Below are 24,248 nucleotides of genomic sequence, written 5' to 3'. Positions count from 1 at the left end.
ATATCGAATTTCATTTTTGGTTAGTGTTTTATGGGTCCCTAAAAACCATTGTTGCATAGACTTATTAAGACTAGGGGCCACTCGGGCAAATCATCAACTGATGGCGGGCCGGCCGCCAGAAGTATAGGAATTTGAAGATAATAAAGAATCGATAATAATTTATTAAAATTGTAAAAGAATTTATCATCAATCTTTTTTATATTTGGCTCAAATTTACTTGTAGCAACACGTAAAACTGCTTCCAAACTTTCATTTGCAAGGCGGTTTCGATTTTTTGTTTTATTATTATTTAGTATTGAAAAAGTTTGTGCACATATATAGGTAGAACCAAATAAGCTGGCACATTTCAGAGCGCAACTCTTCGTACATATTTTTATCAATGCAGCGGTAAAGGTTCAGCAAGTTTCTTTCGTTAAATTTGTTGCGTAAATCTTGGTCGTTTTGAATGTCGATAATTTATAACCGCATTGACTCCGGCGCATTTTCAACTGAAATCGTGAAAGGATTGCTGAATATGTCCAACAGAGGTTTCACTTTTTTAAACTCCCAAAATCTGTCTTGAAAAAATTAAATCAAAATATCTAGCTTTCCTACGTAACTGAAATTAATCGCAGTTTTGTTGAATTTTTTCCAGAATTCAATTGTGATCTGAGAAGTGTCAACTTGCATTGAAAGGATGATACATGAGCGTAGAGCTGGGATATTAGTTGATTTTTACCTGGAAGCCGTCAACTAAATATCAACATAAAATGTCAACTAAAAGCCAAATCGCACAACTAATCAGGATTTTTAAGTTCCGGGACATCCCTTTGCTTTTCCGACAGAAATATTCTAATTTCTTTTATTAAATTTAGAAATCGTTTCAGCATCAATCCATGACTTAGCCACCTTACTTCTGTATAATACAGTAAATCTCCGTATTCGCTTTCGATGTCATCAAGGAATTGTTTAAATTGCCTGTGATTGAGTCTGTCGACACTTCACTCAAATTAAAACCGAACTGTCGGTCGCTGCGGTTGGCGTGGCTTTTACACCGCGCTAGAAAATTCTTGATTTCTCTTCTATTTTGAACTTTATATAAAGGCGGCAAGCGATGTTACTTGACTTAACATTTTTGGGCGCTAGATTCAAATAGCGCGCGCGCGAGATTCAAATTACTTTTCGAACATATTTTTTTGTTTTATTCTGGAATAGAATTCAATATTTTTCGATTGTATGAGAGTATTATTTTTGCTGTCGGCGGGCCACCAATATTCGTCCGGCGGGCCGCGGTCTGTGCATCCATGCTAAAAACCCTTATCTATTAGTAATAATAGTATTTCATTTTAACTGTTAATTGTAATGTTAACAGACAAGCAATTTTTGCAATAAAATTTGGAGACCGCGTGTCTTATAGGCTGCTAATACTTTTTCAAAAACCGTGTGTATAATATTTTATGAACTTTGTTAGAGTTTTATTGAATAACGCGATGACGCCGACATTTATTTGTCTGCATATTTGTGCAAGTCAATGATACAACTTCGTATATTTTTTTCATCAACGCATGTTGTGTGCACATCGCTTTCGCTTTGTACGTCAAAGTAAATTCAAGACAAGTCCTTTTTAAAGTTCCAGTTAGTCGACCTTTTACAAGGAACAAAACAGCCGATGCGCCCGCGCGCGGCAGCGGATTTGCGGACAGCTCAGTTGCTCGGTGACAACAAAGTGCCGCTCACAGGACTCGACCAAGCGGTGCAGGCGGTGCAGGCCGCGCGGCGCGACCGGTTTGTGCGCGTCAAGGTTTGTTTGTTTATTACTAAAGTAATTATCGGCCTCGCGTTGTACGACGCGCGACCGGAAGATGTTTTGTGATGTTTGATTGATTGCGATGCCGTGCGCTCGGGCACAAGCCGCTGCGACGCAAAGACGTAAACAGAATAATTAATCGATCGATACGTCTGATCCCGGGATCAATCGTTAAGGTTATCGAGAGCGGGTACGGTCGGCAGATCCGAGCTCGCAATTATATTCAATAAAACTCGCAAGAGAGCGTTCAAAAAGTTAAAACAAAGGTAATCGCAAACGGCCCGCCGTGCGTCGGCCGCGGGTGCGCGCTGTTCTGCGCAGACACGCGCATCGCATTCGCGTGTCCGTCGGTCGGCAGGAGCGCTTTGCATACACGCCGCTGTAAAGACGGGGCGCGCACCGCGCGAGTGGCCTGCTGACCGTACGCGGGGAGGTCGCGGGGCGCGAGCGGCGAGGCCGCGGGCCGCAGTCATCTCGGATTAGCGGTGCGGCGGTCGCGATGCGAACGCGCTGCAGCCAGGTTTTGCTCGTGCTGCTGCTGCAACACTTCGGCTCGTCGCGGCGCGAGGTACGTCACTACTTTAACGAGTAACGACACTATCACAGTGCTCTACACCAGGATTTACGCTCATATTTATTTTTACAAAGTTACAGTGGGGTCGTATTTTTCGTTTTTCTGGTAGAGGAGACGTTGAAACTATAACTGTACACGCAGACGGCGGCGGGCGACGGAAGCGAGGTGCTCAGGCAGTGCGAAGCGAACGTGAACGCGTCGCTGTCTCTGGAGCGTGACGACCGGCTGCTGCGTGCCAACTGGACGGCCGAGTTGCGCGTGCGGCAAGTGGCCGCCGCCGCGCACCGCCGCCTGGAGCACGCGCGACATGCAGAGCGCGCCTACCGCAGGGTCAAGTCAAACGATAAGGTATGAGTTCATGAGTGAGAAGTTCCTTGGCGAAAGAGATGGAGTCGGCATGACACCATTAAAGAATTTCTTTAGTATTTCTTGGCCGACATCGCTGATTTGAAAAATGTAGTCTGTGACCGCCGCTCGGCCGCCGACGCCGGCATCAGTAACACGCGTGCGTGCACTGATTGCGCTTTGCATTGTTTCAGTGGAACGAGTGCTTAAAATTACACGGCAGGGAGGTGCGGCACTCGAAAAATTCGTATTACGATGGGGAGCGCGAGTGCCTCAGGGTAGCCAGCTCCGCCGACTCGGACAAAACGAAGACCGTCACGCAAGTCGAGAAGGAGGTAAACGCTGCACCCGCTGGGTCACCGGAGGGTGCAACTGCTGTATTGGGTACCGTCGCCGTGTGCGCTTGTCTGCCGACGGCGCTAATTAATTTACTGGATATATTGATTTTCAGATTAAGAAATGGCGCAAAAGTTACAAGTATCTTTCGAACTTGTGCGAGGTCAACCACCCGGGCGACAGGGCGGCGGCGGAGGGCTGTTTAGTTGAATATGTAAGTTGATTGGTGGCGGACAGGAAGGCCGCTTCCCTCATGTGCGTTGCGGCGCGGGGCGAGCCGTGCACTCGTGACCGAATATACGGCTCGCAAGGCTCGTTGTGAGCGGAATTTTAATTTTTAATACATTTCCAGATAAAACGAGACAACTATGATTCGACGTTCGAGAGACTGATACTTTTAAAACTCGAAGCCATGTCGGATCTTCTACAGCGTATGAACAGCTCGCTGCAGGAGCTGGACGAATGTCTCAAAAAGAGCCTCGCGGAAAGCGTGCAGGGCATTAGAACCGTAATGGAGGTGTTGAAGCGCTGTTACTCAAGGAACACGGACGAATAGAAGCCGCCGAGCTGTGTCCTCGTGCGGTGCCGGTGCACGCCAGTGCTTCCGGAAGCCGAGCTTGTTTCATTAAAGCTTCTGCTGTTGCTGCCCTCGTTTTCTTTATCCCTACTGCCAACCACACACCTGTACACGTACATACTGTATAACAATTCAAAGTGATCATCTAATTAAAAATAAATTGAAATGATCAAAGATCCCGGCCGCGCGACGGCGGCGAGTTTTATGCTTTGATAACAACAACGGCGCGACGCGCGGTCGCGTTTTTCGTAACGGCGCGCCTCTGGACTGAACAAAAACGCAATAAAATGTTGGCAAATCGTAATATATTACTAATTCGTTGTTTTAAATACATCGTAAATGTAAAACAATATAAAATGAAATAATATTTACAACTCTCTTTTGACTATCTCAACTCTAACTTATATAACAGTTGACATTTTGTACGCTCCGCAGGCGGCCACGTGCGGTTATTGAATTATCTAATCTCTTGATAAACAAAAGTACCGGTCGTTTTTAATAACAAATGATAATAACTGGCTTCTAGATAATATTTTCACGGCGTTAGAATAAAATAGTTGTATGTCCGATTTTATACAAAACAAAAAATGTTTCGCGTGAAATCTTAGAGTTGTCTAAATCTTAGCGATGTTTTGTTTACAATAGAGATTTCTTATCAATAATATTATTTTGTTTGGAGACCTTCCCCATCTATAACTGAAGCCGTGCGTCGAGCGCGACTGCGCCGAGCGACGCTGTGGCATTAACAGACGGTTTGTTTATAAAAGCTTGTTTCCTCGTTTGCGCGCGCAGGTCAGCGGGCGCCTCTCCGCGCGCGGACCTGTAATGTGGCTGTGCTGGACCGCGATCCTTCCGCGCAGTTCACACACACGTTGACCGCGTCCAGTATGCGCGTGCGCCGCGTGCGTCGCCTGCGTCGCGTGCTGACTCATCACAAGTTAGTTCTATCTATAGGTAGGGCGAGAGCTCGGCTTTGACTGGAGCGAGCGCGCGGACGTTGGCGGGGTACTATTTTGCAAATGCAACCATCTACGAAGAGTTTTTGTACCAAAATTGTTTTAAATTGATTGCCAATTTAATCTCTGCAGTGTAATACACCGCCAACATGCGCAGTGTTATTATAACTATATTTACACACGACGTAAGGTCCAATATTCTGTACACTTATGGCTGACGATTCTGCAAAAAGAGAAAAATAATAGTTTTAGACTGTTATTAGTAATGAGTAACATGAAAGGTTCAGAACGTTGTTGTTAGAAGACTTTAGTTAGGTATAAATCTCGGCGCATACACTCGTCATGTCGTCATGACATTCGGTGCTGCGACTTAAATGGCAACCTTACGCTTGGAAAAGTTGAGTATCAAGTGAAAGAAATTATTGATTCTAGTTTTATTTAGAGCATAGAGCACAGGCGGGTACGGACCCATTGCGATATCGGAAGTTTTGATTAAAAGTCCATTTTGCTGCGGACAGAAGCACTGACTAGAAATGATGTCAATGAAAAATTTCTAACGACTCGAGGCGAGGCAACTGCGGCCGCCCGGGTTTAGTTGCTGTGAAGAGGTCCAGGCTGAGCGCCATCGCCGCTCACTAGCTGGAACTATAAATACCTGCGGGAAAACTGCAAAGGTTTTTTACCAAAGAAAATGTTTCTTACGTCAAGTGATCACCGCGGTGCCGGGTGCTGGGCGGAGTGCTGTGCGGGGCGCGGCGGCGGCTCCGGCGTGTGCGCGGCCGGCGGCTTGAACGTGCTGCCCTGCACACGCGGCACACGCTCACCACAATATATCACGGCTAAGGGTTATTGACACTACCGGCACAATTTACGACATCAGTAGCTAGCTAAGCAGCAACGTGACTGCACTTAGTTCGTATATCTGTGCGCCAGTACAAATATAATACGAGTTGATGAAGACGTCGCCAACAAGAGTATTCATAGATCATAAATTGCTCACCTGAAAACCGAGCGCAGCCTCCAGGGGAGTGGGGGAGTCCCCGGCCAGTGTGGCGTAGTCGCCGAAGCGCTCGGCCGCCCTGTTGCCCGGAATAGTGGCGTAAGTGTTGTCCGTCTGTACACACAAAACAAATATAGTTTTACCAAGTTCTAGTTTTATGTTAAAACATGAGATTGGCCGTACAGCGGGCGCGGGCGGACACCGCCGCAAGAGCTCGCATCACCACTACGACTGATCTCTAGGTGGGGTCGCTACCGGCGGCTCGGGGCCAGGCGGCTCCGAGGCCGGCTGCTCGTTCTGGTCGCCGAAAACGTTCATGGTGAGCTCCTGCTCCTCATATGGCCTCAGTTTGGTCTCCAGCCACAGCGGGTTCTCGGTGGTGCTCAGCTCCTCCAAGATGCGGCGGCGCGCTAGGCTGTCCCCCTTGCTGGACTGCAGCGACGGCGGCGGGATTACCCTGTGAACAGGTAGTACTTTCTGAGCGAGTTGAGGTAGAAATAAACAGAAGCCAGTAATAATTCAGAGTGCCACGTAGAGCGATGTTAAATTTAAGAAAAAAGGAATAAAACATGAAAAAAATAACTTACCAATGCTTCAGGCAGGCACACACCACTACGAAGGTAACGATGCCCGTGAACAGCACGATGAGCAGCGCGATGAGCGCGGCTAGCGCCGGCTCGAAGCTGTCCGCAGCTGCAGACGAGCGAACATTACTTTTAGCCGTCAACGTAGCCAACTCTAATCAAATCCTTTCTCTCTTTGCATCGAGATCGTGGAATAAGAGCTTGGCCGCCCGTGTTCAATTAGCAAGAAGACAAAGTAAAGCAACGAAAGGTTAAACCTTACTGTGGTTATGTGAGGTTTGTCGCATCGAGCCGAAAGACCGTTCCGCGAGCGGCCTTTAGTTTAATTCGAACCATCACCACTTCACCACGTCTCCAGGATGGGCTCTTGTTTGTAACTGGCGTTTGCCTACCAAATACTTCATTTCATCCTTCATTAAAAAAAAGTACCTTTTGAGGTCGCACTCGCAGCGATGAGTGTCTCCACACCGAACTCCTGGTAAACATCCTTCAGCTCATCATATTTGGAGTCGATGGTATCCAGTACTTTGTCTACCGGCAGCACCTGATATGTGGAAGGATCCACGGCGTGCAGATGAATCTCGCACCTGAACCAAAACGAAAAACTTGATTATGTTGAAATGATGGAAACGAGAATCCGAGACCAAGGCGCTATATAAGAGAAAGTCTGAAGCGGGTGACTCACCAGTCGTCATGGCGGCGGTCGGCCTGCACGAGCGGCAGCCGACGCCCTGGCACCAGGAGCGCGCGCGCCGCCGCCTGCAATCGCCGGCGCACGTCGGTGCCGGGCGCGCTGCAGCTGCGCGACACCACCATGCGCATCAGCGACGACCGCTCGATCACCCACAGCTGCAAGCAAAAAGGGAGAACCGCTAAGTGCAAGGGCCGCGCCCTCGCCCCAGCCCCTCCGCGTACTTACGTAAACCTGCGCGGTGGCCCGACGGTGTGGCGGAGCCAGCTCCTGCGCGACGATGTCCAGCACGAAGCGGTCCTGATTGTACTCCGACATGAAGGCGGCCGTCGTCAGCACACCTGTGACGCACACCGTGCAGTGAGCGCGTTTGCCGAGTTATCGCTAGTAGTCGGCGCGACGGAAAACGTTCTTCCACCACGAAAGGGCTTTTTTTAGGCTTTGTAACTAAATGATAATATAAAACTAATTTTGTGTTCTTGCAGATCTTACTTTGATACACGCTTCTTTAGCTGGTAACTATGGAGGCTTGTTAATGTCAATCTGTGATATTAGTTTTTAGATAAATGAATACATATCCGTTTAAATGTATAAATATTTGTTGAAATCTACCGAGTATTACTGGAGGGGAGTGTGTTGGGAAGGAAGACGTTTAGAAGACGATTGTGTAACACGATATCGGCCGCGACGCGCGTGGGCGCGGGCACCGGACAGCATTGCTGCTGTCACAAGTGTACGCTGCCTTTCTGTCGCCGGTAACGTGGCGGATGGACGAGAGGCTCACCATCCTGGCTGATGTTGAAGGGCGACGGCACGACGCTGCCGCTGGATTGCGCTGAGCCGAACTTGTAGAGGTGCGAGGCGGCCACCAAGTAGGCCACGGTGCCGTTCTCCTGTAGGTCGGGATCCTCGGCTACCACCGATATTATGGGCTCGTTGATGCGCGCCGTGTGCTTGATGCCTGACGCGTAAATTAAACAGTGAAATTCAAATTGAAAAAAATATTTAAAATTTCAGGTCACCGGGGACGACTGAAATCTGACGGAAAATTACTAATACGTAGCAATGACATAATGTGGTACTATAGCAGCTATACTACTGAGCAGCTACGTTTCCCGCGCTGACCAGCAGCAGTAGCCTTCAATGAAGGCAGCGCCGATGAGGCCGCCGCGAGTGCCGCCATGAGCTGGCGGTCAAGTGCAAGTGACCCAGCGCCCTGCTGCGCCCCACTTACCCGCGTAGTACACGCTCTGTGAGAAGCGCGGCTCGTTGTCATTCTCGTCGAGGATGGTGACGGTGACGGTGGCGACGCTGCCGTCCTGGCCGTCCGTACTGTTGTCTATGGAGTTCAAGATGGAGGCCCCGTGCTCAAGTAGCGCGTTGTTGCTGGCGTAAACCGTAAGCGTGTACTCGTCCTGCTTCTCCCTGCAGGTTAGTTGTGGTCGTTAATTGTAAGTTCTGATCCCCGCGACACACCGACAACCTCGGGCGGAGGACCCGGTGCGCGTCGGCGACACAAAGTTTGAACTGCGTGTGAGTTCCGCTCACCTATCGAAAGACGTGTTGGTCCTGATGACGCCTTGCGTGCGGTCGAGGATGAAGCCCGCCTCCCGGTTGCCCTCCAGCACGTGATAGTACACGCGGCCGTTCTCCCCGGAGTCCTTATCAGTTGCTTTCACTGTTCCTGGAAATCGAGTTTGCGATAAGGATCCGTTTAAGCTTGTATATAGAGAAAGCGACGCATGCTGGCGTCGGCCTTAAGCTTCCTGGATCGGCTCGCACTTCGCGTGTCTCTGTTCATAACTTCGCGTTTGTCGCGTTGCTGCATAAAATTTTGTAGCACAAAGTATTGCATTTATTATATCGACGCAGTACGGGCACGCACTCGGCAGTGCATGTTGTGGTACTCATTTTATGAAATTAATCCAATTACCCCATATTGTCTCCTATAAAATTCTGAAGAAGTATGCAACACCGGTTTACAAAAACATATTAGACAAAGAAACGTGTGCGCCGGCGCGCCTGGCTCACCGATGGCGGCGCCGGGCGCCAGGTTCTCGCGCACGGAGAAGCGGTAGTGCGGGCGGGCGAAGCGCGGCCGGTTGTCGTCGTCGTCGCGCAGCAGCACGCGCAGCACGCGCAAGCTCTCGAAGCGGGCGGGAGCTCCGTGGTCCACCGCCGCCACTACCAGCTGCAACCGTATCACAAACGTTACACTGGCGGACTAATATCTTTCCTGCAAACCGTCTCTGCTGCGCGTTAACGTTATCATCACCTGATATTCGGACCGGTGTTCCCTGTCCAGGAAGGTCTTGGTCCTTAGTTCTCCTGAGTCCGGGTGTAGGCTGAACTCTTGCGTTTCGGCCACGTTTTGGTTATCCACCTTGAGGTAGTAAGAGACGCGACCGTTTTCCCCCGTGTCCTCGTCCGTCGCCTTGATCGTAGTCACCAAGTAGTCCGCTTGCGCCGCGTTCTGTAGACAAGCGGGCTATAAAGGTTACGGTCAGCCAAGCGCTCGTGGCGCCCATGTTTTCCGCAGGACGAACATTAATAGGCGCAAAAATATCACTCTTACGAAGCATACAGTCTTTCTCAATTTCAATACAATAAAGACTTCCACTTTTGAGTTGTAGTGGACTTATTGTTGTTGCGGTCGACATTCATCATCATTCTGGTCTTCTATCAGTTATAACAGAAGAGTTAGTGCACGCCATGGGCGAACCCTCGCAGTGGGTTACAGCGCTCTTGGCATTGAACTATCTACGTTGACTGACAAGATGTTTTCATAAAGCGCTTTTAATAAATGAACAAGAGAGTGCCGCAGGCGCACAGACCTCTGGTATGACGAGGTGCCGCAGGTCGGGCGGCGGGTGCACGAAGGTGGGCGCGTGCCGGTTGACGCTCAGCACGGCGACGTCAAGGCGCGCGCGCGCCGCGTGCCGGCCGTCCGTGGCGCGCACGTGCACGCGGTACGAGGCCCCGCCGCGCACCGCGCGCGCCGCGTGCACGATGCCGGAGCGCGGGTCCACCGCGAACATACCTGCGAGCAGCGCGCCGTGCTGGCGGTCACTCCCTCACTCAACACTTAACTGATAGAGCAACATAAAGTTCCCGCCAAGGTTCCTCACCGGGCTCGCTCTGCTCCTCTATCGAGTACATTACTTGCGCGTTGACTCCTTCGTCCTTGTCCTCCGCCAGCACTTGCAAGATAGCGGCGGGAGGGTCGAGCTGCAGGTTCTCTGCGATGGTGCTTTTGTATACTTTCTGGCTGAAGACCGGAGGGTTGTCGTTCTCGTCTAACACTTTGATATGAACCTGGTGGCCGATAAGTTCTTTATAAATTTCGATTCTCAAGGGAATTACAATAGTGTTATAAATTAACATAAGTATGTACTTTAACTCCCTTTAATGTAATATTGAACATTTGTTTATTTTACCCGCGATTAGTCCCTTCACAATAGACGTTCAGGTCAAACGTTTGTCGGCGGGGCGTTGCGGCCTCGAAAAACAACAACAACACAACCATTGAAGACTGAGAAATGTAACATTCTCTATACATGTGATATTCGGAAACAACCAGTTGGGCCCGTCGAATATTTCGATTGCGGTAAGTTTTATGCAGCAACGAAAAGGTAATAGAAGAGTCACCCGCGCCAGGCCGACCGTCGACGGGGCGGTACTCACGGGCACGCTGGAGGATTTGCTGAGCGCGGGCGGGGCTCCGTCGGTGGCTACGGCGCGGAGGTAGATGTCGGTGACGTTCTCGCGGTCTATCACCGCGCCGTCCGCCACCGAGACGAGGCCGGTGCTCGGGTCCATGGAGAACAGGGAGGCGAGCTCCCCGGAGAGGCTGTAGCTCACTTCGCCGTATTCGCCTGTAAATAACAACGCAATCATATACATAGCAGCGCTGTACGTCAACGGAAACAAGTCGGTCCGACTTGCTTCCGGCGCAAACTCCTCTGTGCTGGATTCGTGGGAAAGCATTTTTAATACTCTTAATAACAAAGCACTATTTTTAAATACAGTCGAAAATGGGCACGAATTCAAAGAGAAAATATTGTGTGCACTGAATCGATGTAAATGCAGGTAAGAGCGCGCGAGAGCCGCACGAGCCGGTTACCGTCGTCGAGGTCCCGAGCGGTGACGGTCAGCACGCTGGCTGCGGGCGGCGCGTTCTCGGGCAGGGCGGCGCTGTAGGCGGGCGCCGCGAACACGGGCTCCTCGTCGTTGACGTTGAGCACGCGCACGGACACGGCGGCGGCGGCGGAGCGCTGCGGAACGCCCGAGTCGAACGCCACCAGCGTCAAGTTGATGTGCTTCACCTTCTCGTAGTCGATGCGCTGTGCGGTCTTTACCACTCCTGTTGGACAGAAAACTTGAAAAGAAACGGTAAAGAGTGACCAATGGCGCATGGCGGGACACCATATGCCGTTACCTCCAGCTCGAAAATTGTATTCTGGAAAAGAAGATTTTTGCATTCACTGCACATCGACCGTGGACATATGGTCTAAACTCCCGCGCGATTTTAAGAACTAAAGAAGTTCTATGTAAGTGTACACAATAGTATTAGTACACCCTTCCTTCGGACCCTTACCAAACGAAGCCTTGAGCTACTTCTTCCGACTGCCACTAGACAGAACTGCAGTGTGATAGTTTTTGAGGGCTGAAAAAGACTCATTCTCTTCATCCAAACATCGTAAAGTAAACGTCCGCACACTACAGCGGAGCCCCGGGTTGATCATCGGGCACTTTTACTCGAGTACTTCCAGGGAGCATACCTCTCCCGGAGCAAGCAACATGCACTCACCGGTGGCGTTGTCGATTTCGAAGTATGGACTCGGTGGATAGATGAGTATGTGCGAGATGGGCGTCTCCCGGTCGGTGGCGACGTACGTGCCGAGCACCGTGCCCACCGGCTGCTCCTCCAGCACCGTCTCCAGGTAAGCCGGCTGCGTGAACACCGGCCCGTATCGGTTAACGTCCACGATGTTTATTATCAATTCGCCTGCAACACGAAACGCGAAAATGATTTTATATCCCGATATGAAACTAAAAAGGTTGGCGTGGGGCGTGGGGCGTGAGCCGCGCACCGACCGTGGGCGCGCTGCTGCGCGTGCGCCGAGGTGTCGGTCACGCGCACGGGCAGCGTCACGACAGCGGCGCGCGCGCGCTCCAGCGGGCGCGCCACCGCCACCGCGCCGTCCGGCAGCACCTCGAACCACGACCGGAACACGCCCTCGTCCGACACCTGCCGGAACGGTATAACGTTGCATATTAGCGTTCCACATGTCTAAATTAAAATTTTACCAAAAATTATAAAGGGAAGAAATGTCGCATAATTTGTAATACAGTAAAATATATTTGAACACCTGGAGATATATAACACTTTTATATCGTACATTCCCATGCGCCCGCGCGCCTCCCACAGCAGTTTACATCTAAAGTGTTAGGGTGTAATTAAAAGATGTTTGTAACACTTTATCAATTTATTTAACGCACGAACAAATATTTGTTAACGCTTGAGGGCGAGTAAAAAGAACGTGCATTCGCCGTGGGATCCTGGGGCGCACTGAGCTCCGCGACCGAGCGACAGCGGGCAATAGAACAAAGCTGCGCCTTTGTTGTTTGAAACAAAAGGTCTGCGCCCGCGTCACCGGTGCGTGCGCGTGCCCACTGCACTACGTCGGCACACTAGGCTCGCCCGTCGGCTCCGCTCGCCCACAAAATCTTACACCAATTATTCATCCAGACATCACATTAGCGCATCTACGACTCCCACAGTACTCCCCCGCTGAGACCGAAGGTTACTGCGGTCGATAGTGGTCTGGAAAGCGGACAGTACGTCCCGATTTGGTTTTCCTTACTGGAACGGTTTCTTCTGTCAAAGTGGGGTTGATATTTTTAGGAACGGAATTGGCTAAAGTCGGAATCTGCTCGGTTCTGGTTTGTGGTGTCGTGTTGTCATCTCTGGTCATATATGCTGGTTTTAGTCGATCTATGGTAACGGTGGACTCTCTGTCGTTAACAACTATCTTAAAGGTTTTGCTTCCTCTTTCTAGAACTTTATAGGGACCTGTATATGGTGGTTCCAGTGGACGTTTGGCTGCATCTTGCCGAAGGAAGACGAACTCTGCTGTGGCAAGATCTTTCGGTACGTAAAATGTTTTCTTTCCATGTCTGCTTGCAGGTTCAGGAGACAGCCGAGCCATGTGGAGACGGAGTCGTGATACGAAGTCGGTGACGTCAGGAGAAGCCTTGTTAGGTACGAAAAACTCTCCTGGTAGTCGTAGTGTTTCGCCGTAGACGAGCTCAGCTGCTGAAGCTTTAATATCTTCTTTCCAGGCTGTGCGGATCCCCAAGAGTACTAACGGATGCGCTTCGGTCCATCCAGTGCTTTGATGGCACATGATTGCAGCCTTCAATTGACGGTGTAGGCGTTCCACCATGCCATTGCACGCTGGATGATATGCTGTAGTAGGGCGATGCTGCGTACCCAAGATGGACGTCAGGTTGCGGAAGAGCTCACACTGGAACTGTGTACCCCGATCAGTAGTGATGCGATGAGGTACACCAAAGCGAGACACCCAGCCAGCGATGAAGGTGCGGGCGCATGTCTCTGCCGTGATGTCTGGAAGTGGGTATGCCTCAGGCCAACGAGTGAAGCGATCGATGACCGTAAGGCAGTACCTGTAACCACACGAAATTGGTAAAGGGCCCACAATATCCATGTGGATGGCGGAAAAACGTTGAGAAGGAAGAGGGAAATCGGAAATAGGGGATTGGGTATGCCGGTATATCTTGCTTTTCTGGCAATATGTGCATTCTTTGGCCCACTGCCGACAATCTTTTTGTGCTCCCGGCCATATAAATCTTTGAGTGACCAGTTTTGCTGTCGCTTTTGCGCCTGGATGGCTCAGTCGATGTAGTGTGTCAAAGACCAGTTTGCGGTAAGCAGGTGTCACATATGGACGTTGGTTTAGAGTAGAAACGTCGCAGAAGACAAACGTCTCGGAATCAGGAGCTTTAACCTTTTGTAAGTTGAGTGCTGAACCTCTCTGTATCAGTTCTTTGAGTTCTGGATCTGTATCTTGTGCTTTGGCGAGTGCTTTGTAATCCAGCGTTTGTGTTCCAATTTCTTCTATGCGAGAAAGCGCATCCGCTACGACATTCTGGCTTCCTTTAACATATTGGATATCCGTTGTAAACTGGGATATGTAGTCAAGGTACCGGAACTGCCTGGGGGAACATTTTTCGCGGTTATGGGAAAACACAAATGTCAACGGTTTGTGATCTGTATAAACCGTAAATGGTCTTGCTTCTATCATATGTCGAAAGTGGCGGATGGCGTCGTATATAGCTAACAGCTCACGATCGTAGGGACTATATTTCTTCTGTGCTGAAGTTAAGCGTCGTGAGAAGAAAGCGAGTGGTTGCCAACTGTCATCAAATTTTTGCTGAAGTGCTGCTCCTATCGATGTATCCGATGCGTCTGTAAATACAGCCAACTGCGCGCCCGGCGTAGGGTGGGCAAGTAAAACTGCGTTTGATAGACTGGTTTTGCAGGTGTTGAAGGCTTGCAACATCTCTGGGGTCATCGTAATGGACTGCGATCCTTTTGTCTTAGGTCCTGATAGCACGATGTTGAGAGGGGCTTGATATTCTGCTGCTCTAGGTATGAATCGGCGGTAGAAGTTGTACATACCAAGAAATCTGCGCATTTCTTTCACTGTAGTTGGAGTTGGGTAGTCCTGGATAGCTTGCACCTTGTCAGGAAGTGGTTTGATGCCCGCTGCACTGACTTCATGTCCAAGAAAATGTATATGCGTCTTCCCAAACTCGCATTTACTGGTATTGATGAGCATACCATATTCTGCCAAGCGTTTGAATAATTGTCGCAAGTGTTGTAGGTGAAGGGCTTCGTCTTTAGAGGCGAGTAAAATGTCATCTAAGAATCCGTAGCAAAATGGAAGATCCTTGAGCATTTCATCCACAAACCTCTGAAAAGTTTGTGCCGCATTTCGTAAGCCGAAAGTCATGTACGGAAATTCGTATAACCCAAAAGGCGTAGTGATGGCAGCTTTCGGTATATCTGCTGCGTGTATAGGTATTTGATTGTAAGCCTTGACCAAGTCGATTTTTGAAAAAATTGTGGTACCTGCCAGCTGTTGCGAAAAGTCTTGAATGTGGCGTATCGGGTATTTATCAGGAATCGTACGTGCGTTGAGTGCCCTGTAGTCACCGCATGGACGCCAACCATTGTCCTTCTTCGGTACGAGGTGAAGTGGGGATGCCCATGCACTTTCAGATCTGCGCGCGGTACCATTCGCCAACATTTCATCGAATTCGTTCTTGGCTATTATCAGTCTATCCGGTGGGAGTCTTCTAGGTCGGCTAGATACAGGTGGACTTGGTGTCGTACGAATGTGGTGTTCCGTACCGTGTTTAACCTCCCTCTGCGTGCCAGCTGGACATGTGATAGCGGGGTACTCACGTAAAAGTTGGTGGTAGACGGTGTCTCCGCTAACGGCTTTGATTGATGAGATGACATCATGTTGCTTGACAGGTGCACCGCTTGTTGAAAGTGTAGTCAGACCGTCAATTAAGCGATTATTTCTCACATCAACCAATAATCCATAAAATTTGAGGAAATCAGCGCCTATGATTGGTCTTGACACGTCCGCTATTACAAAACGCCAACTGTACGCTCGCCGCAATCCAAGGTCAAGTTTCAAGTGGATCCAGCCGTAGGTTGCTATTGAGGACCCATTTGCGGCATAGAGTTGATAGCTTGCTTTAGAACGTGCTTGATTCAATAGCGACCGTGGAAACGCGCACACTTCTGATCCCGAGTCTACAAGATATGGCGTTTTCGTTGACCGGTCTGTGACAAATAAGCGGACTGTTTTGTACGGGCAGCCGTTAGCCGCTATTTCCGGCTGCCACTTGCGTTTCCCTGCACGACGAATTTGCACGGAGTCGTACATCGAGTAGCCCGTTCACCAAATCTATAGTGGTACCAACAAAAATCTGGGTTCTGTTGTCTGGGGCGTGAGCGCGAGCGCGAGTTGCGGCTATGTTGCCTATTTTGTTGTCCATTATCACGCGAATTAGATCTGTCGTACTCACGTGATCTAGTCACTTGCCCTCGTAGTGATGCAACTTCTTTTGACAGTTCTGCTAGCTGATACATCACATCCGTCATTGATATGCTGTTGTCGGTAGACGCCACGATATGAACTGCGGGTGCTGGTACAATCTCGTACACCCGGTCCGCCAGGTCAGCCGCTGTTTCCAATGGCGTATCTGCCTGTGATGCAATAATTGTTTGCACGTTGTGTGGCAACCGACTACTCCATAAAGTGCGCAGGAACGAATCTGGTACAGCAGGGCCAGCCAGCGTCTGTAGGTGCCTCAAAAATTGAGAGGGCTTCCGGTCACCTAATTCCTCATGCGTAAGCAGCTGCTTTAACTTCTTTTCCTGGGAGGCTGACAGCCGTTTAATCAGCTCCGTTTTCAACTTGAGGAATTTGTTTTCTTGCGGCGGGGCTATTATAATGTCTTTCACCTCAGCGGCATATTGCTGTTCCAGTTGGGATATCACATGGTAAAATTTTGTTGCATCAGATGTGATTCCAGAAACCTGGAATTGGCCTTCCACCTGTGCGAACCACAGTGTTGGTTCTTCGGGCCAAAATGGCGGTATTTTAACACCAACTTTAAAAATGCTGACCGCTCCGTCTGCATTGCGCTCTCGACTACCGCTTCTGGATTCCATCTTAATACTTGCTGCGTTCGTTTCGGGGTCACCAGTAAAGTGTTAGGGTGTAATTAAAAGATGTTTGTAACACTTTATCAATTTATTTAACGCACGAACAAATATTTGTTAACGCTTGAGGGCGAGTAAAAAGAACGTGCATTCGCCGTGGGATCCTGGGGCGCACTGAGCTCCGCGACCGAGCGACAGCGGGCAATAGAACAAAGCTGCGCCTTTGTTGTTTGAAACAAAAGGTCTGCGCCCGCGTCACCGGTGCGTGCGCGTGCCCACTGCACTACGTCGGCACACTAGGCTCGCCCGTCGGCTCCGCTCGCCCACAAAATCTTACACCAATTATTCATCCAGACATCACATTAGCGCATCTACGACTCCCACACATCCATTGCCCGGGAGAAGGACCCTGGCCTCGGTCGCGTTCACTAGCTAGGTGACGTCTAACACACCGGCGCACACTCTTTGCGTCGGTGTGTTAGACGCTCACCAGCTACGTGATGTCTCACGCACCGGGCCAATTCTAATTTGCGTTACAAAATTACGTTGTAAATTCGCGTCTTGGTTCTTTTGATTCTCGGAGCATCTTCAAATTCACGCCACAACTTTTATATCGCCTCGCCCAGTGCGAGGTAAGTGTTGAACAAATATTCTAACAGCATCAATATTAAGTATCGTTTAGCTATTAGTTGGAGCTCAACATTTTATCTGTGTTCATAGTTCCATCGTTATGTATTCCTTATAATTTTTTAATTGGTTTTTTGTTTATCTCCTCTCGTTTTGTTTTACAACACTTAAAATTTTGTAACTCCGTTCTGACAGTAAACAATTACATCAACTGCTTTTAGTTTCTTGTCTTCCTTCATCGCAAACCATCTCTGGGTTTAATGTCACCGGAGCAAATTGCACATATATATTTATGTGTGAAATTTGTAAATTATATGAATATTATAGCTGTGACATCTATTCACAGGTGGGAGTTTTATATATATATATTTTCTTCTGTTGCCGAGTTCGCTGTTTCTTTTCACCTTACCACCCACAGCAAGAAACGGTACAGCAGAATATGATTCATTCACACTTACTGCTCATTTCTGATCATTTCTAGTGATCACTTGTGTGCGTCATAACAACAATCGCAGAGCAGCCCGATTATACAGAAACTAGTCAGATTGAAACTTAAAGCGAATGTGTTGTTATTGTTATGCACATGGAATAAAATATCGCACATACATCGATCCTTGTATTGTCGCTGTTTATCTTGACGAATCTTTTATTTAAGTTTTTGCTCTCATATAAATTACACGACCAGCTCTCGTTTGTAACTCAAAAACTATCGAACAAGCTCCCCAACATATTGCATGTAATGTACAAAGCACACACACGTGGGATTCGTACCAGCAAAAACGCTGCAGTATTGATGAAATAAATGACCGCGTTATTGCGCTGTACATTGGTTTCATCATTGTTGCATGCTCGTACTAGCGCCCAGCTTTTAGCCTGCAGTCTTTATGCATTCAATTATAAGAACTAAACGAATGTATAACTATTGGGTGAGCGTTGTTAACATTATCTGTTATTACCAGTGGTCTTCGGTTTAAAAAATAAAGACTTCCCCAAACAACTCGGTTGTCCTTTACAAGGTAGGGTACTCATTTTAACCAATGTTCCCGGAGAACTTTTAACGCGAGATCGATCCCCGCCGCACCGCCGCCGCCGCTGCATTTGTCGTTGCATTTCTCTTTGTGAGAGAGCGACGCGTGGTGCCGACAGCGGTCCGTGCGGGTGGAGGTGGGGGGCGCTGCGAGCCGCAGGTGCGCGGGTACCGACCTCGTTGCCGTGCTCGTCGACGGCGCGCAGGGGCGCGTCGTGCGCCAGCTCGTAGAGCAGGCTGGCCGGCGCCGCGGCGTCGGGGTCCACGGCGCGCAGCTGGTGCAGGCGCGTGCCCGGCGCCGCGTCCGCCGACACCTGCGCGCGCTGCACGCGCGGGCTGAACTGCGGCTTCTTGTCGTTCACGTCTACCACGTGCACCGCCAGCTCCGTGCTTCCCGTCAGGCTGGGCACGCCTGCGCGCGGAATTAACGCATTCAATTTATTGTACTACCAATCGGCCACGGGCGAGGACGCCGACTTTCTGAACCACTTAAAAGAAACCAAGCTTCCGTAACGGCTTCATGTCGTGTGCAATACGAACCCATATCCGTGGCGATGATCTGTATCCTGTACGTGTTCCTCTTGTCGTAGTCGAGCGGGGCGGCGACGGTGACCACGCCGCTGGTGGGCTCAATCTGAAACGAGTCCAGCGCCCCCTTTTGAATCGCGTAACGGAACTGCGCGTTGACTCCGCTGTCCAAGTCCGTGGCCCGCACGGCTGCTACTTCAGTACCTGAATCCACCGGACAAGTTATTCATTTATTAAAAGATTATCTTTTATCGTCGATAATCATAGCAAAAGTGTTACGAACAGTGGAAATAAATCATTCAAAATTCAAAAGAAAATCGTCGATTATTTTAACACTAAGCAGCAAGCTAAGTAAGCAACTACCGAGCTATTATTCAAACTTAAAACATTGAGTTTAAATAAAAAAAGTATATTATTGTAACTTTAACAAAAAAAAACAGTATTCTTAACACTTAAGAGTAAATTATGAATGTGGCACCAATGCAAAACACGTGACGGTGCATCGTTTACTCGTTTCATCATGATTACTCCTATTACGCTCAACTTTAAAAATAAGTGACGTATCATCAGCAAAAAGTTCAAATATCAAATAGACCCTTTACGAGGAATGGCAAGTCGTTACTGAATTTATAAACAAAAGGGAGCCCGAATTAGAACCCTGTGGAAAGCACATCATTAGATGAGAAGCAGCTGATTTACTGACGTGCCGTGTGTGTGTCAACCGTCCGGAGTCTGTTACCAGATAAAAGGCAATAACAACACCACGCGCGGCGCTGCGCACGTAATGGCTCATTTTGCGTAGTAATGTTTAGCCGATTAGCACATACAAATCTAGACTAGTAGTAAACAGTGCAATCAGCTACAGTGCTTTGGAATGTGACTGTGGCGCTGCACTGTGGCAGTACAAATGATCTGTCAGTCGTATGGCACGCGGTCGATCGGTACCTTAGTCTGTCTTTAAGCACAAGGTAAGGTGGTACGTCACCGATGGGAGCGTCCTCGGTGACGTCGGCGTCGTAGCGGTCCGTCTGGAAGACGGGCGCGTGATTGTTGACGTCCCGCACTGCCACCTCGACCAGGCACGTCGCGTTGTGCACGCCGTCCGTTGCCTGCAACCCAAAGTCTCGCGTCAGAGGAGTGCCAGAAACGATCATAACTTTGCCGTCACATGAAGTTAGTACTATCGGAAAGGAAACACTTTCCAAAAATATGTTCAAACAGGTAGGGAGGCGTGGCTCGCTGCGTCCGCCCGACGTCTCTCCATCTGCAGTCGGTCTGTGGTCATTGCAGTAAACACACTGCAATAAATCAACCGCTGAGACACGAGACTTCTCTCCTCTTTCATACATGCAGCTAGGAGCCGCTTCCTTGCGCCCCGGTTCAGCTGGACTACAGGAGTCGAGCACTGAAGTGAACATAACTCACGAGCACTGTGAGCACGATGCGGTTGTCGCGCGTGGCGTTGCCGGCGACGAGCTCGCCGCGCACGGCCAGCTTGCCGGACTGCGGGTCCATCCAGAAGGGGTGCCGCGCCGGGTAGATGATGGAGTAGCGCACGTCCGACGACACGTCCGCGTCGCGCGCCTGCACCTGCGTCGCGCACGCACACGTTACCCACGCAGTCAGACTGAGCCACATCGCTAAGCTTACTAGAATATACTCTCAAACATGATCCGTGAATTACGCTGTGAACGACGCAATCGTATGTTTATAATATAAATTTACTTTCAGTAATATTTAGTGTCACTCTTTGTTTTTATTTATTTTTAAATAGATTGTTTAACAAATTCCACCGGTAGCCAGCGCAATTGCCCTCCCGCTTCGGCGCTGTGTTTATATTAAATATTTAAGTACACCCTTACGTGTACCCACAAGGAACTTAATTGTTTTTTTTTTGATTCGTTGAACTGGCGATGCTAACCATCACCGCGGCTGAAATCGTTCGGGCTTGTTCGGAGTTTTGGGTACACTTCGCTTTAAATTTGTACGACATTAAGAGATCAACTTACTTACAATGCCATCACAATGTATTAATGATAATATTTTGTACGTATAGTCCTTATAAATTCTGAATAATAAGGAATCTTCTGAATAATTTAGTGTTTTTACAATCAAAATATCGACTGCTAAAAGTCTCTAATTCATTTGTAATAAACGGAATATTTATAAAAAAAAATCGCCAAATATTATTTGACTACCATTTACAAAATAGAATAAAGGAAACTCCCCAACAACACATTTTGTGTCATTGTGGAGTTCCTGTCTGCTTCTTTTTCTCATTATAACACCTTGCGAAGCAGTCTTAAAAATTAAATAGATTAAAATAATAAATTGACAATTGTCTCTGGAGCATGCATCGCAAGACCGTTGTTCCAAAGAACCGTCACTAGGTGCTGCTAGGTGCAGGTACTGACCTGCAGCTCGGGCTCGAACTTGACGGCATCCTCGTCGATGGAGGCCTTATAGACGGGCGTGAGGAACACGGGCGCGTTGTCGTTGGAGTCCGTGACCGAAATCTGCAGCGACGCCACCGCCGCCTGCCCCGCGCCCTCCTCGTCCGTCGCCTGCAACGCGCGAGCCTTGTCAACTTAGTAGAAACCAAATGTAAAGAAACCCAAACATAACACCTGCGTATCATCATATTTAATTTTTTAACGATTACACCTTCTAGTTGTAAAATATAGACAAAAATTCCCGGAGCAGCTGTATTTGACGGCGAAGCCTAGCCAACTAGAAGCCAGGTGTGGCAGCACATGCTGTCGTTGAAGCTGATGGAGTTGCCACATTGTCTCTAATTTTTTTAGATAAGATGTTGAAACCACCGGATGCATTACGTCGTTGATCTTATTAATCCAAGTAAACCTCGATATTTACCTTAAACTGTAGGAAGTAGTCCTTCCGGGTCTCGAAGTCGAGACAGGGCGGTAGGCCGGGCGTGGGGCAGTCGGCCACCGTCACCACGCCGCTCTTGCCGTCCACGCGGAACAGCTCCGCGCCGCTACCCGACAGCTCGTACACGATGCCCTCCGTGCCGTACCTGTCGGCGTGCGGTTATTCCTGTAATGGCTCTCCGTACGAGATATTAAAAATGTCGAACGAAAGGAGCGGGCGCCAGGATCATGTGTCGGGGACAAGTTCAGAAGGTTCCCGTAAACTTGCCGGCCGGTGTCGCGGTCGGTGGCACGAAGCGCGGTGACGCGCGTGCCGGGCGGCGCGCCTTCGGGCACGGAGGCGGCGTACGGCTCTTCCAGGAACTGCGGCGCATTGTCGTTCACGTCCCATAGCGATACGGTCACGCTCGCCTTCGACGACAGCCGAGGCGACGTGTGCAGCTCCTCGGCTATCACCTGCCGAAAGAACAACCAGGTTGAGAGTAAACTTGACAGCGGTGCTCGGCTGCACACAACAACAACAACAAGCCCCTCGCCTTTTGTAGTAAGTTCTTTGATTTCGACCAATTCAGCATCTATATACTTAGACAAAACACGCAGTAATGATTTCCACTTCTTATTGGCAAGTGGAGACGTTAACTAACCCGGCACCAAGACGCCCCCAACAAAGTTAGACAATCACGTCAAATCTGGTCAAACGGTGGAGAACCTTTAATGACTCTGTGCTCTTCAGCCTCGCCGGCGAGCAATTCCGGTTACGCGCTACGGTTTTACATCATCGCCAGAAAAGTAACCGACGTGCTAGCGCGCTGTCGTACTTTGTAACATTGCGCGCGTAGACGCGGTGTTGTGTGGTGTTTTGCATCTTGAATTTGAGTATACAACGGCAGAAAAACTCGCCTTAGTAAGGACGCTCCGACTGGCGGCATTGTGTGGTTTTATTGGCGTCGCAGTATATAAGTAAAAAGCGCTCACAACCTGTAGATGCTCCCCGCGTCTCACCTCGAGTATGAACTTCCTTTGGTTAGGGTCCTCGTAGTCGAGACTGGTGTTGAGGCGCAGCGTGACGGTGGCGCTGCCGGTGGCCACAGCCGGCTCCACCACGAACGCGCCCATCTCGTCCGACAGCCGAAGTGTAAATACAGAGTTAAGTCCCTGGAAATCATTTGGAGATAAGTGACTGAAGACAGACGCAGTCGCGCTCTCAGATAGCAGATATTTACTGTCGCCTGCGATGGCACTACCGGCAGCTCTCAATTATAAAGTTTTATTTGCGTTCACAACTGACCACGTCGGTGTCGGTCACCACCATGTCCAGGTTGGGCAGCGGCGTGCCCACGGCCAGGCTCTCCGGTATGTGCACGTGGTACTCGCGGCGGTTGAACCGCGGCGGCTCGTCGTTCACATCCTTGATGGTTATCGTTACCGTCGCCACCGACGAAGTTAAATCGGTGACCAGCGGTACCCCGTTTACTATCTCTGACGCCTGAAAAATTGGTGGATGGTGGTTGATAAATAAAATATGCAGTTTTGGCTTCGGAAGGTTTAAGGACATTTATTAATTAATTTTATTTTCATTAAAACAATCCTTTGCTGAGTTGAGGCCTTTCAAGGAGGGTGCGTAGAAGATACTAGACGAAAGCAGGCAATATCCACGTTACAACATTCTCACATAAGAAAATAACCTCTTGCCATCCGTGAAAACGGGAATAATTCTAGACGTTTCCAATTTATTCTTGGGCGTGTACTCTGATAAATGTAAAAACATAAGCAATTGTCTGTACCCGCACGGTCAGGTTGAGCGGCGAATTGGGATCTGGCAGCGCCTCACGGTCCAGTGGTTTCGCGGTCTTCAGCTCGCCCGTGTTGCTGTCCAGCCAAAAGAAATCCAGAGGATCTGCGGAAGTAGCAAACCAATTACGTGAGGCTGCTGCACTTCTGGGGTCCTCGCTCGCGGCTGGCGGATCTTACCCCTATTTGAAAATGGATGTTCTTTAAAGCAGAGTTTTTGTGTTCGTTAGTTTGAGGCACGACGATGACGACGATAGCTCGTCAGTCTGTGGTTTTAAGTTTCACTGCAGTGGCCCGCTCGCGCTGCCCGGTGCTACTTTGAATAATGGCGCCGCAAAATACAGACCGCAACACAACTGGTCATGGTATTACAAAAGTCATTCTCGTCCAGCTGTTTCTGTATTTATTCATTTTTATGGAAAATTTGCAGCTATAGAATGATAGTGTTGTTAAACTAGGAGCTCATCACAACTCGTGTGGAGTTGCCAGAAATTCTCAACTGTCAACGCGGTTGGCCTATCCGTCACCTAGATCAGTAGGTAGCGGTTTATCTGGCAATTGGCAGGGTTCGGGCCGAACTACCATCAGAACTACGAAACGGACAAGGACTTTAGGAACCGCAAGGCGGGCCCTACAGTCCTCAGTCTGAGGTTCCATGCCGCACACACTTTTTAAAGATGGGAGAGAGGACAGCCTAATCATGGCCCTCCGGAGAATGGTGTTCCCTAACAAAAGCGGAGCTTTCCGATTCGCGGGTGTTTAGGAT

General features: G+C 49.3%; 2 protein-coding genes across 3 annotated transcripts in view; one reads left to right on the top strand and one right to left on the bottom strand.

The window, feature by feature from the left end:
• The first annotated feature begins 2,230 nt into the window (after positions 1–2,230).
• LOC137925672 (uncharacterized) lies at positions 2,231–3,685 on the top strand. The gene is made up of 5 exons (XM_068769147.1): positions 2,231–2,354; positions 2,502–2,708; positions 2,900–3,040; positions 3,157–3,255; positions 3,394–3,685. The coding sequence occupies exons 1-5, from the start codon at positions 2,286–2,288 to the stop codon at positions 3,595–3,597; spliced, it is 720 nt and encodes a 239-aa protein (XP_068625248.1). The 5' UTR covers positions 2,231–2,285; the 3' UTR covers positions 3,598–3,685.
• Positions 3,686–3,906: 221 nt separating this feature from the next.
• The window catches only part of Cad87A (cadherin-87A), a 32,241-nt gene continuing 11,899 nt past the window's right edge, over positions 3,907–24,248 (bottom strand). The window contains exons 9-37 of one of the 2 annotated variants that reach the window (XM_068769931.1): positions 23,476–23,588; positions 22,980–23,177; positions 22,694–22,846; positions 21,960–22,147; positions 21,675–21,837; positions 21,215–21,364; positions 20,226–20,390; positions 19,786–19,909; positions 18,813–19,004; positions 18,449–18,684; positions 11,947–12,100; positions 11,660–11,857; positions 10,973–11,212; positions 10,534–10,724; positions 9,978–10,164; positions 9,684–9,889; positions 9,125–9,337; positions 8,881–9,040; positions 8,398–8,533; positions 8,084–8,274; positions 7,634–7,810; positions 7,078–7,190; positions 6,844–7,007; positions 6,588–6,745; positions 6,162–6,267; positions 5,830–6,031; positions 5,575–5,688; positions 5,277–5,375; positions 3,907–4,797 (exon numbers count right to left, since the gene is read on the bottom strand). In XM_068769931.1, coding sequence (XP_068626032.1) covers positions 5,286–5,375; positions 5,575–5,688; positions 5,830–6,031; positions 6,162–6,267; positions 6,588–6,745; positions 6,844–7,007; positions 7,078–7,190; positions 7,634–7,810; positions 8,084–8,274; positions 8,398–8,533; positions 8,881–9,040; positions 9,125–9,337; positions 9,684–9,889; positions 9,978–10,164; positions 10,534–10,724; positions 10,973–11,212; positions 11,660–11,857; positions 11,947–12,100; positions 18,449–18,684; positions 18,813–19,004; positions 19,786–19,909; positions 20,226–20,390; positions 21,215–21,364; positions 21,675–21,837; positions 21,960–22,147; positions 22,694–22,846; positions 22,980–23,177; positions 23,476–23,588 — 4,682 coding nt within the window. In that variant the 3' untranslated portion in view covers positions 3,907–4,797; positions 5,277–5,285. The remainder of the gene's footprint in view (positions 4,798–5,276; positions 5,376–5,574; positions 5,689–5,829; positions 6,032–6,161; positions 6,268–6,587; positions 6,746–6,843; positions 7,008–7,077; positions 7,191–7,633; positions 7,811–8,083; positions 8,275–8,397; positions 8,534–8,880; positions 9,041–9,124; positions 9,338–9,683; positions 9,890–9,977; positions 10,165–10,533; positions 10,725–10,972; positions 11,213–11,659; positions 11,858–11,946; positions 12,101–18,448; positions 18,685–18,812; positions 19,005–19,785; positions 19,910–20,225; positions 20,391–21,214; positions 21,365–21,674; positions 21,838–21,959; positions 22,148–22,693; positions 22,847–22,979; positions 23,178–23,475; positions 23,589–24,248) is intronic. The other variant, XM_068769939.1, reaches the window with a different exon arrangement.

This window comes from Battus philenor, unplaced genomic scaffold (genome assembly GCF_028537555.1).
Source record: "Battus philenor isolate CCGP_79_NKW_IND1 unplaced genomic scaffold, ilBatPhil1.0.hap1 SCAF_10, whole genome shotgun sequence".
In the NCBI taxonomy this organism is placed as follows: Eukaryota; Metazoa; Arthropoda; class Insecta; order Lepidoptera; family Papilionidae; genus Battus; species Battus philenor.
Note: the sequence above shows the minus strand (reverse complement) of the source record. Positions and strands in the feature narration are given on the sequence as shown.